The 12,664-nt window shown below is 38.8% G+C and overlaps 2 protein-coding genes and 1 long non-coding RNA gene across 4 annotated transcripts in view; 2 read left to right on the top strand and 1 right to left on the bottom strand.

Moving 5' to 3' along the window:
* The first annotated feature begins 2,795 nt into the window (after positions 1 to 2,795).
* Positions 2,796 to 11,433, top strand: rab5aa (RAB5A, member RAS oncogene family, a). Of its 2 annotated transcripts, none has more exons than XM_039679024.2 (6): positions 2,796 to 3,068; positions 6,063 to 6,295; positions 6,369 to 6,520; positions 6,624 to 6,746; positions 6,838 to 6,931; positions 9,705 to 11,433. In XM_039679024.2, exons 2-6 carry the CDS (start codon positions 6,130 to 6,132, stop codon positions 9,818 to 9,820), a joined length of 651 nt encoding a protein of 216 aa, XP_039534958.1. In that variant the 5' UTR covers positions 2,796 to 3,068; positions 6,063 to 6,129; the 3' UTR covers positions 9,821 to 11,433. The 2 variants fall into 2 exon arrangements, with proteins under 2 accessions (XP_039534958.1, XP_039534959.1); XM_039679025.2 differs by having other exon boundaries at positions 2,899 to 3,068; positions 6,067 to 6,295.
* LOC120483795 (uncharacterized) overlaps positions 11,060 to 12,664 on the bottom strand; it is a 2,059-nt gene continuing 454 nt past the window's right edge. The window contains exon 2 of the long non-coding RNA XR_005623655.2: positions 11,060 to 12,635. This is a non-coding gene — a long non-coding RNA (uncharacterized LOC120483795). The remainder of the gene's footprint in view (positions 12,636 to 12,664) is intronic.
* The window catches only part of kat2b (K(lysine) acetyltransferase 2B), a 20,884-nt gene continuing 20,347 nt past the window's right edge, over positions 12,128 to 12,664 (top strand). Inside the window, exon 1 of the mRNA XM_039679022.2 lies at positions 12,128 to 12,630. Within this exon, the coding sequence (XP_039534956.1) occupies positions 12,430 to 12,630 (201 nt within the window). The 5' untranslated portion in view covers positions 12,128 to 12,429. The remainder of the gene's footprint in view (positions 12,631 to 12,664) is intronic.

Raw genomic sequence — 12,664 nt, 5'->3', positions numbered from 1 at the left:
GTGCACAACATGAAGTAATCACATTTTTTGCAACACTAGTGTGCCCCACTCCCATCAAGAAATCAAAAGTTCAACACACAGTTGCAGTCTTAAAGGGTTAGTTCACCCAAAAATGAAAATTCTGTCAGTATTTACTCACCCTCATGTTGTTCCAAACCCGTAAGACCTTCGTTCATCTTCGGAACACAAATTAAGATATTTAAGATATTAAGATCGCTCCTGCATACAATCCATAGGCTTCTTGAGGGAATGACTCTTGCTGTCCCCGAAAAGTCATTAAAGACATCGTTAAAATAGTCCAAGTGACTACAGGGGCTCAATCTTAAGTTTATCAAACGACGAGAACACTTTTGTGCGCAAAAAAAACAACAAAAATAACGACTTCATTTCAACTATTCACTTCCTTCTCCATGAGCCTGTAAGTCAGTTAACGTAGTGTGATTGCGTAGAGCTACGTCACACGTAGGGCTCACTATTGGCCGACGCTGGTCATGTGTATGTGATGCGTGTGACGTACAATAACAGAAGCTTACGCTATTAAACTAGTAACCTGACTCGCACAGAGGGAGAAATAAACGAATAGTTGAAATAAAGTCGTTATTTTTGTTGTTTTTTTGCGCACAAAAGTGTTCTCGTCGTTTGATAAACTTAAGATTGAGCCCCTGTAGTCACTTGGACTATTTTAACGATGTCTTTAATGACTTTTCGGGGACAGCAAGAGCCAGTCCCTCAAGAAGCCTATGGACTGTATGCAGGAGCGATCTTAATATCTTAAATATCTTAATTTGTGTTCCGAAGATGAACGAAGGTCTTACGGGGTTGGAACAACATGAGGGTGAGTAAATACTGACAGAATTTTCATTTTTGGGTGAACTAACCCTTTAAAGGAGCTGTATGTAAGATTGTGGCCAAAACTGGTACTGCAATCAGTTTCAAATTACTGTAGAGTGGTGTATACCCTCCCCCTCCCCCTGACTCGAGGTTGCCAGATTTTTTTATCCCACGTTTGTAGCTGCAGCTGTGGTAACTAGAGCAGAGCTGGCAACCCGAATGCTGCAACACTACTGACTTGGTGATTGGTAGATCGGTGGAGGGTGGAGCATCAGACCAAAACACAACATGACAGTTGAGGGCTGCAACTTCACTTTTTAAATGACAATATCCTGGCTGGACTGCTGTTGTCGGTGATATAAGTTTTTGAAATGAACATGATTTCTTAATGTCTAGTGACATATCAAGCCATTTTATTATTATTTGAAATAAATTTCTTACATCCAGCTCCTTTAATGCCAACTTGAATGCTTTGGTAAAATAAATGTCAGAGCATTTTATACATTAGGTAGGCTCTGTCTATTGTGGATCTGTCTGGCCAGCCCTCAGTACAGTACTTTTTCACTAGGCTCAGTTTTTCATCCTGTTCTTGAGTGTTCCCTTATTTCTTGTAGCCTCTTTTCTGTAGCTGGGAGGGTTGACATGATCGTACCCTCTTCCTGCTCCGGCTGCCCTCTGTCTCTCAACAGTGCCCTTGACACAACGTCTGCCGTGGCCAACTTCTTGCTGGCCACATGGGAGATGGAGAAGCTGAAAGTCATCAGTCTCATTCTGAGTCTCTGAATGCATGCCAGGAACTCATCCAGGCTCTTAGAGCCTAGCAACGGAACCAAATGCCATAGACTTGGACTATTTTAACAATGGTTATTATTGATGTTGTTAACGATGTAACTGTTCTGGGAGATGAAATTACCTTGCAGCCTATGAAGGAGTGAGCCGGCTAATCATTAAATTTCATCAAAAATATCTTAATTTGTGTTCCGGTGATGAACAAAAGTCTTATGGGTTTGGAACAACATGTGTGAGTAAAAACACACTTTTCATTTTTGGGTGAACTAACCCTTTTAAAATTAATTATATGTTACATATAATTTGGTAGTAAAACAAATATTGTTGCACATTTTGTTGGTGCAAAATGTACAAAGTAAAACATTTGCAACTGCTTTTTATCACTGAATTAGAAGCACTACAATTTTAAATAGTGAGTTTTGGACAAGGGGGTAATCCATCGACCGGAAGTTGAAGCCTCACGGGAGCTGCCATCTTGTAGCAGAACTTCACTTGTGTTAGCATTCCCATTGACTCCCATTCATTTTGGCGTCACTTTGACAGCGAATAACTTTACATCTGAGGCGTTTGAAGACCCCATTTGTCCTTTATTTATTTCTAAAGAAACACGACAATGTATAATGGAGTTCCAATGAGATAGCTCTGTCCGTTTCTTTTACTGTCTATGGGTTTGAACAGGGCATATGAGAGTTAGAGCAAGTGCTAAGCATAGATATCTATATAAAGGCTAGATGTCTTAAGGAAGAGTTTCTATCGTCATCACCAGCAGCCATCTTGTCACAGGTAAGCTGACGTAAGATGAGTGGTCAGCACGAACACAAATGCTCTTATCTCGTTGAAATCTTGACAGATTTACAAACGGTTTGGTTCAAACGTTATTAACGTGGCTATAATTATCTGGATGATTATTTATTTATACACTTATTATTCATAAGTGTGCTGTGTCATAACTACATCTCTGACGTTTATAACAAACCAACCCGTTTGAAAATCGGTAGAAAATTGATCAAGTTATGGTTATTTAAATAGTACATGTACCATTAACACTATGTTACGAGTGAACGAGCTGCCTGTGACAAGATGGCCGCCAGGTGCAGACGTCGACCTCCATTGGCCAGCAGCGTGGACGAGATATCTAGCCTTTATATAGATATGGTGCTGCTAAGTCAGCAGCCAGACGCAATTTGACCGTGGTGGACGTATTATGATCATATGATGGAAGTGCATCATTGCAGGGCGGAAGTATCATCTGACGTGGCATGAGGGGCGGAAACGCTTGTTTGTGTTTTGGTTCTAAAGGGGAAGTTGCGAGAGAAAAGAAAGGAGGAGACTTGATCGGGGTTGGTAAAATTCCCACTAACCGACCCCAACAATAAGGAAAACCTCTCAAAAATTTTAGCACCCCGTCGTCGGAAATCAGTTCAAGCAACCTGCCGGCTGACTTTCAGGTAAAAAGACACCGAATACCTCCGTTGAATGTACCGTTTTCTGGTTTGGCGTATCCCTCAAGCTAGTTAACGTTAGCCACTTTAGCTTGTTAGATATCGTCAACAATGTTACAGGCCCCTTGCCCTAATTCTGCCTTCACAAGTCATCAAATCTGATCTCTTTAGCCTCATATGTACATTATATATGATCTTGTTTTTTTAAAATCGTGAATATATATCCATCCCGTCGTGGTATGTTTAGCTAGCTGAGTTATGTCGGAATGCAGTTTGAGTGCAGCACAGGGTGGGAATGCTGGAGTGAAAGTGAAGTTGCTTATCAGCAGCTTATTATTATGTTGTCATTATCTTATTCCCATAGGTATATGGGCGATCACTGTGGTTTATTAGACTTGGCATCTGACCTGATATGGGCTGTCTTTCCAAGTAACAAGACAGTTTGTTCCTTGGTTTTAGGCGCAGGGGTGTGTTGAAAAATAGGGGAATTGTGTAGGTTGGGTTTATTGAAGTAGTGTGATGTTGAAAATACAGGTTTATTTTGGGTATATGAATCATGTACAGGATGACTGTGTCAACTTTCAACTCAGAAATCACAGGTTTGTTTTTGTTAGGCCTGTCATTAAAACGGTCCACATTCGGACCACCAGCACTTGACTAAAACCTCTCACAGGTGATCTGACTTTTGGAATGTCATGATTTGTTTCATTAGCTGCACTTTTTTTATTTTGCTTTTGAATATTACATATAAGCCATGACATTGCACTCTAGGAAAGTATAAAAGACATATTTTGTTCCCATATCAGCTGTTATGCAAACCAAATGGATGAAGACAGCAGTTCTGGCATGGTTTGACATACCACCAGACTTTCTTCTCAAGGAGTTGAATTATATCCTGTTATGCAGATAGAGTTCCTGTTGTTGATTTGAAGTGAGCGTCAAAGAAGATCTTGGTTTCTCTTATAGAAAGATCAGCTTACGATGATGCAATGTCACAGGAGCATCAGGGGTCTGTTTTTATCTTATCCTATTTCATAACAGCAGCAACTGTACAATTTTGACAGGAAAAGTGTTTTCCTTGCCTTGAGGTCGCTGACACAGTAAATGTCTATGATATTCCTTGAGTTTTATTACTGTCATTTGAGTTGGTGGCGTCTGGTATTGTATCTATCGCAGGTCTGTCTAGTCATTCTGAAGGCTGAGATACTTCTTTGAATTGCCGTTGAATTGTTGCTTCAGGCTGTTTTTTTCGTGCTAAATGGGAATGCTTGTTTTGACTGCTTACTCAAGACATTCTGTGCTAGAATTGGTTACCATGGCTACAGACATTTATTTCTGCAAGGATATCAACATTGTTAAATTATGGTTAATAAAACAACTGTTTTCCGTGTTTTTAATGCATGATTACAATCTGTAGCAAATTCTAGCAATTTTTGGAGTTCCCTTACTCTTTGTAATGTGTGTATGTGTGTGTTCGGAGTTGGAAATAAGTCTCTTATGCTCACCAAGGCTGCCAGTATTTGATCAAAATATATTTTAAAAATAAATTCATTCCTTGGATGGTAAAGCTGAATCCTCAGCATCATTACTCAGTCTATAGTGTCACATGATCCTTCAGAATCATTCTAATATGCTGATTTAAAGCTCAAGAAACATTATTATTATCTTACTATCAGTGTTGAAAACAGTTTTGTACAGCGTAATATTTTTGTGGTAACTATGATGCATTGTCATATAGATAAAAAGTAATAAATGCTTTAAAATATTTAATGTAAAGAATTGATCAAACTGTTCCACAAATTAGTCTTAATCTAAATCATATTAAAAAAAAATTAAGAAGTCTGGGAAGGGGAACCCCTGAATATTTTGATATAATGTACTTATACATATAATTTATTATTAAAGCAGCACTATGTAGTTTTTTCAACCTTTATAATATTTTTCCAAAACCCTTGAGATGGTACATCGACTTACAATAGGTTGAATGACAGGTCTGCCATAGCCTGACGTGGTCTGTATCGCTTTTACTGGCACTCTGTAACTTCGAGGTGCGGGTAGGAACCCGAGCACAAAGAGAACTACAAAATACAACTGCGTCACTTCCTCAAATTCCGACATGAGAGCCCAACGAGCGTTTTTCTTTTACCTCTGTATGTTGTCATGGCTGAAGCAGCAAGTAAAACCAAATGTGAAGTGCATCAGAAAAAAAGCACGCGGGTGAGCAGTTTACTGTTGTGTTGTGCCCCTCGCTGCATCAAGTGTAGACTGCATTGCTTTCTTTTGAGGGCGCTTAAGACACTCAAGCATCCCCGTAGAGCCGGGGCGGGCAGCTCGCGCCAGCTCTAGATGATACTGATTACAAATTTGCAGATTCATCTATGGTAGCTTGATATTATAATATTGATGACATGGCTAATATCTACCAACAAACACTGAATTGAATTAGCATCCATTATGTAAAACAGTAGCCAATAGGGTAACATTACAATAAAGACGCTGGCTTGTAAACGTGGGATACACGAGTTCAGGGGTATCGCTTGTCAACACATGCACGCGTGTATTCCCTAGTGTAACCATGGCAGATTTTATGACAGTAGTAGAAGACAATACTTTTTCCCAACTGTAGGGGGACCCTGAAAGCAAAATTTCAAAAATAACATAATGCTGCTTTAATTGTGTCATATAGGCAAACAGTAATTGAGTAAATCGCATCTTTAGTCACTGGTTTGGGATCATTGTAATTAATTGTCACAGTGTCATATATTCAGCTGTAAGGTAAAAAGGGAAATAAACAGATTAGTTTTTTAGACTAAAATTGCCCATCTAAAACCCAAAATAGCATTTGAGTTACTAGTCGCCATCACTAAAGCCTAGATTAGCGATTCCCTGTTAGAGAGCTCTGAATAGAGAAGAAAGAAAAGATCTTTGTCTGCAGTCAACATGAAAGTGCACTCTTTCATTTCTCTTTTTTTTTTTTTGATTACATGTTACCCTGTGCAGCCAGTACTGGGACAGCTCTCGGTGTGTGTGTGACCGCCTAAAGGAGACTGGGTGATTGACGACTGTCATGGCCAATAGGGGAGGAGCAACACGCCCCAACGGGTCCAACGCGGGAAATAAGATCTGCCAGTTTAAACTGGTCTTGCTAGGGGAGTCAGCTGTGGGAAAGTCCAGTCTCGTACTGCGCTTTGTCAAGGGGCAGTTTCACGAGTTTCAGGAAAGCACAATTGGAGGTAGGGGATTTCGGGTCTAAATTTGCGTGTACCTGCTTGCACGTTCTCAACAACCTTTTACTTTTGCTTCCAGCGGCCTTCCTTACGCAGACGGTGTGCTTGGATGACACAACGGTAAAGTTTGAGATTTGGGACACAGCCGGACAAGAGCGCTACCACAGTTTGGCCCCCATGTACTACAGAGGTGCCCAAGCTGCCATTGTAGTTTATGACATCACCAATGAGGTGAGTCGATTTGTTGTTCTCTTCACGAATGAATAGTTGTTTTATGAACAACTTTGTCATATTTCCTTGTCTCTTCTGTGTTTCTGTTTTTGCACCAATGAAGGAGTCGTTTGCAAGAGCAAAGAACTGGGTGAAGGAGCTTCAGAGGCAGGCCAGCCCAAACATTGTCATTGCACTGTCTGGGAACAAAGCTGACCTTGCCAACAAGAGAGCTGTGGACTTCCAGGTATACATGGCTTCACAATGAGACCAACCAGAGAGAGTTTTTATATCCGACCAAAGATGTCTCCCTCACCAGAGTTGCTTTATTTCTCTAGGATGCTCAAACTTACGCAGATGACAACAGTTTGCTGTTCATGGAGACATCAGCAAAGACTTCCATGAATGTGAATGAGATCTTCATGGCCATTGGTAGGGTTTTACCTCATAGTATAAGTTGTTAGTATTCGGATTAATGGCTCAATCGAATTGAAAAGGCTTCCTGTAAACACCTCAATAGATCCACTCAGGCTCAGCTCAATCCAAATTAAATTGATCAGATTGAGGTGGTGTATACCTGAAACAATCCAGTCAATACTAAAAATCTTCTCAACCGGATTCAATAATACCTTGCGCACATGTGCAGTGCTGTGACGCAAATGTTTACCACAGCCTTTTTATAATAAGATTTCTGATGTTTGCATACATTTTTTTCTTTCCAAACAGAACTTCAGCACATGACATTGAAAAAAATAAATCTGATTGCAAAGTTTAGGGTTCATAGAACTTTCAGAATCTGATTGAATCCATTCAGATTGATTGAAAATTAGTGGTGATTTTAATGTATAAATGAGATCTAGTAAATGCAACGTAGTATTCTTTTTAATGCTTTGATGCCAAGAACTATTAATATTGAACACATATTTTATTAATTAATTAATATGGTGTCATTAAATTGATCAAAAATTACATTTATAACATTACAGAAGTTTGCCTCTTTCAAATAAACGTTCTTTTTGACTTTCTATTCATCAAGAGTCCTAAATAAAATGACTCACAATTTTCCACAAGAATATTAAGCTTCATGTGATCATGTGAGACTGTGATCAAATAGGTACAATGCAAGTTATTATTCTTCTATTACTTAGCAAACTTTGTAGTTTTTTTTTTTTCACATGCTTTGCAACAGGATGCGGCATGCCTGGTGCTACGTTATGAAACCCTTTAATTTCAATGGCTTGCACCGCACGAGGACGTTTTGTTGCTTCGTTGACCAAAGCGCAAGCGGATCTAGCTAGACCGGAAACAAAACAGGCACGCCGCACACACTCGTTTCGGCTTGCGAGCCGGCCAAATAGTTGGTTAATGTTATGTTTTGAGTGGATGATGAGCGTTAGACGCTGAAATGGATGGCAGTAAGATTCTGAATGGAAATTTTACTTTACTAAAAAGTTGCCAAATGGTTCCATTGACAAGACCAAAGTGATCCGTGTGTTTCGTCGTTGTGAACTGAGCTATCATCATCGCAGCACGTCCAGTCTGAAATACCACTTGATTGCCAAGTGTGCACTCACACACACACAGCTGATGAAAATTCGCCACCCCCTCGTCAAAATCAGGACCTCGTCAGTATTTCTTTCACCCTTTTATTGATGGACAGTGTTACACTGAGAGATTATTTGCTCCAAGTGAGAATGTTAGTGTGAAATTGAACACGGTATATGCCAGTTGTTTTCAATAAAAAATTTCATTTGCACAAAGCAAGCCGATACACTTTTCCATGTTGATAAGAGCATTAAAATGAGAAAAACTAATGTGAGAAAAAGAAATCAAGAGACATTTAGAATAGATAAAAATGTGCGATTAATTGTGAGTTAACTATAGCCATGTTTCCATCCACTTGTCAATCGAATTATCTAAAGTTCGGTAAAAAAACATGCAAATAAAGCATTTATTTCCATCAAACGGCTTTAAAGCGAATAAAAACCTGTACGTAATGACGTCACATGCTGTTTTGCGATCAAATTGGTATATCGAATTGATTTGAGACATTTTAAGATGTTTCCATTCATTTTCGCACTGAATCGAACAACATTCAAGCAAACTTTTGCGAACAAAGTTTTGTTCGACAAAACGGATTGCGCCATCTACCAACAAAGTTGAAGCCTAATAATGCTTATTATGTGCCAGTTGATAGCGAAATATGTATGGGATAATGTATGCGAGGCGGTTGTTGAAGCGGTTGTATTCGCTATAACAACCGCCTCGCTATATATTATCCTGCTTATTACATATAAATCAACCAAATAAATAAATAAATCAATTATTTGACACAAAATATTGACTTAAAAACGAGTTTATTGATTTAAAAACGAGTATTGCTTCTGCTAAAGAAAATAGTTAGTCTGTGAATTCCGTCTCTGAACTGCGTCCATAGCAACGGTGTTATAGCAACGCCGCAGTCTGTTAACCAGAAATAACAGACCACATTCTACATTAGAACTCAACCAAGCCACGTAAAAACAAGCAAAACTAACCTAAGAAAACAACGATAATGATAATGTGCATTACGTGCCGATGCACGTAAATGCCCGACGACAGCGAAGGTGACTATGGTGTGGGAACGAGCGCTCCATCAGTTCTGGGAGATCGTGGTTCACAGAAACCCTTTGGTTGAAGCATTTTTTTTTGCTTTGTCCACTTACATCTGTCTTTGTTGACATCCGCCATGTGTGCGCAAACAGACTGGCTGGAAATGAACTCGTCTTTTGGCGTGTTGCAACCATAAAAGGGCATAAAACTTAATCGCAATTCATTATTTATTCGGCAAATAACGTTTCCATCAGCTTTTATCGCATTAGCCGTATATCGATCAAGAAAAAATCCGATGAGACCGAACGCATTTCATTTTAGTCAATTTTCATGAAATTTCATCGAATTTTAGTTTCCATAAGGCATTTTTCATTCGATATCACTTAATTCGGATAAAAAAGTGTCAATGGAAACATGGCTTATGACATTAATGCGATTAATCGCGATTAAATATTTAAATCGCTTGACAGCACTAGTGAATATACATAATTGGTATTGCGAATTCTATTGGTTCATCTTTTATTTCTTAAACACTACATATTTGATGATTGATAATATTATATTTTTCTATTTTAGTATTCTAGTGTTCATTTCTTGTTTTGTCTCTCTTCAGCAAAAAAGTTGCCTAAGAGCGAGCCCCAAGCTGCCGGAGCCAACAGTGGGCGAAGTAGGGGTGTGGACCTCACAGAGACTGCCCAACCCACCAAGGCCCCCTGCTGCAGCAACTAACGCAAAAAAAAAAAAAAAAACCCACACAAAACTCTGTTACCGCAACAACTAACGCAAGGTCCCGCCCTCCAACTTGGTTTTGACTAACTAATGAAATGCCTCTGCTTTCCCCATTTCCACAACTCTCTTACGCTGTAACAAAAGCTCTGCCCCGCCCATATATCCGCGGTGTTTTGTTTTGTTGTTTTTCTGTAAAGACCCAGGCTTCTTACTGTATTCATGCTTAAGGTCATGCCTTATCTCCAAACTGTAATATATGCCGTCACAAATATTCATCAGAAAGAAAGAAAAAATGTCATTTGCCTGACCAGGACAAAAAAGGGGTGGGGCCTCTGCAAGGGTTCGCTTGCTCTGTCATAATTCAGAACTCTACAGTCGGCTTCGTCGTTTCTTTTTCTCAAATCTGTTTTCATTCTTTTTTTTTTTTTTATGATTTTGTTTTATAAAAATGTACTTTTCAGAAAAATGGATGCATGTATCACTACAAAGCCTGAAAAAGGTAAATCAAAGTTTTAACCTTATCCAACGGCACACATGGTGAGAGAGGACTTGACAAATGACTCGGCCCATTTGCTCCACCCCGTCTCGTTTCCCTGCTCTTTCCCTCTCGCTCTGATTCTGGATGTCCCAGCGGCTCTGTTCAGTGGCAGACTGCCCACTTCCTGAGGCTGTGCCGCCAAGCCCACCTCCTTCTTTACCCCACACACACACACACACACACACACAGCCAAGATCCCTGTTATTCTCTCACCAGTTAGCACCCCTTCACTTTTTTCGTTGGCATTATTGGCAATATCCTATAACTGAGTGAATATTTGGCTGTGCTTTCACTCAGCATGAAAGGCTTACACAAGGTTCTGATATTCATTTAGTAAAAAAAAACAAAACAAAAAAACATGTCTACGTACAAGTAAAGTGAATTACCCTTCACAAACGTGCACCGCTCACACATACTCCCATTCTTCTGGTTCTAACTCACCCAGGTGTTTCTTACTCCATGCCTTGCACTAATTTTTGGTCTTGATATTATCTCTTGCAAGAACAGCCAGAGTGATATAAATATATATAAATAATTTACTGTAAATAGGGTGTTGCAATGTATTCGTCTTTTTCATTTACTGTTGCAGGACTAATGCTTGATAGGGAGTTAGATGATCATTAAAAAAAAAAAAAGATTGTACAGTAACCAGGAATTGCTTTGATAGGGGGTTGGAGTTATGTTTCTTTTTCACAAAATGGTTAAATTATAATCAATGGTGGTCTTATAAAAAATGTATGTAGTGTTATTAACAAAAAAAGAAGCTTTTCTTTAGTGGTCTGTTTTGTAATTTTCATGAGAAAGCAAAGACATTCACAACGTTTTGTCACTAACAGTGTCCAAATGACCAGATTATGATGGTTCTTCCTCTGCTTTTCTTCCCAGTATCATACAACATACACTTTTAACATGATCTCAATATTCTATCCTTGAGGATACTGGTACCACATAAATTCGCTGCTACATTAAATTTTCGTCTTTTTTTTATTTTTTAAAGCATTTCCCCTTTGAGACTAAAAATGCAGTTACTTAAATATTACTGTTAATGTATCAAATAAATTTCTTATAAATGGTATTGATAATATTGTGTGTTCAAAGGGCCAAATTAACTTCTTGTCTTATCACTGAGTGGAATTCTCATCCCAGTGCAGATTCTTCTGTAATAGCATTTGTTTGTGATAATGACACATAATAAGTAAATTGTATACCTTGAGTCACAACACTTATTTGTTTGCTTATAAAGGATTGAGTACTGATTTTATTCTATGACTGATTGCGGATAAGCTTCATTTTAGAAAGTGTGTATTTTCCGATTTCCTTATAGTGAAACCTGTCTGTTTAATGATCACCCGTTTTCGTTATTTTTTGCCGACAGGTGTTTAAATCTGTTATTTTAGTTTTATCTATCTTCTATTACAGTATTTATTAATATTTTCTTAATATATTTTTTAGTCTTCATTTTAATTTAGTTTCAGTAATTTTATGTGCTTTTTTTTTAAATATAGCTTTTACATTTTTATTTCAGTTTTAGTACTTAAACTTAGTTGCTATATGGCAACATGTCAAATTTTTGTTTGTTCTAAATTAACTTTTTAATAATAGAAATATAGATGTATATATATAAATGTGTGTAAATATATAGCTTTATCCGCTTTATTTAAATTACAAAAATATATATTTTATAGTTTTCTATGTTTTTGGTGACTTTCAGGTCAGGAGATTAGTTTTAGATTTTTTATTTTTATTATTTTTTTTAGCAGGATTGTTTAAAAGTAAGTCTCGAGCATGTTCTTTAAGAAGCCATAATGTCTCTACAAAACATGTCTAACGGTTTTAATGTATTTGACCTTGAACGGTTCCCTCAAAATCATGATATATTTGTATCCTTCTCAGAGTCCGAATCATAACGGGATTCATTTTGTGCCTCCCCTAGCGGAGACAAGACGGATTTACAATGTCAAATAAAAAAGCAGGGATGAACGCCATGTCTGATCCCGCTGTTGAGGGGTAGAGAGAGCGAATACAGCGGGCGGACTTCGAGGATTTGAGTCTGAGCGCGGAACCAGACTCGATGTCGGAAAGCACCGGGATTCCTCAAGGCTCCCCGGCGGTGGGCGCGGCGGGCTCGGCTCCGGCTGCTCCGGGAGTCGGTGGAACCGAGTGTTCGGGCGCTGCGGTCGGTTCTGCACGTATTGCTGTTAAGAAGGCGCAGCTCCGCTCCTCCCCACGTCCGAAGAAACTGGAAAAACTCGGCGTTTACTCCTCGTGCAAGGTAAGCTACGTTAGGGCGGGAAAAAAAAACATTG

This window comes from Pimephales promelas, chromosome 18 (assembly GCF_988280905.1).
Source record: "Pimephales promelas chromosome 18, fPimPro1.hap1.1, whole genome shotgun sequence".
Taxonomy (NCBI): Eukaryota; Metazoa; Chordata; class Actinopteri; order Cypriniformes; family Leuciscidae; genus Pimephales; species Pimephales promelas.
The sequence above is the reverse complement of the archived record's forward strand: the minus strand, read 5'-3'. Positions and strand labels throughout refer to the sequence as shown.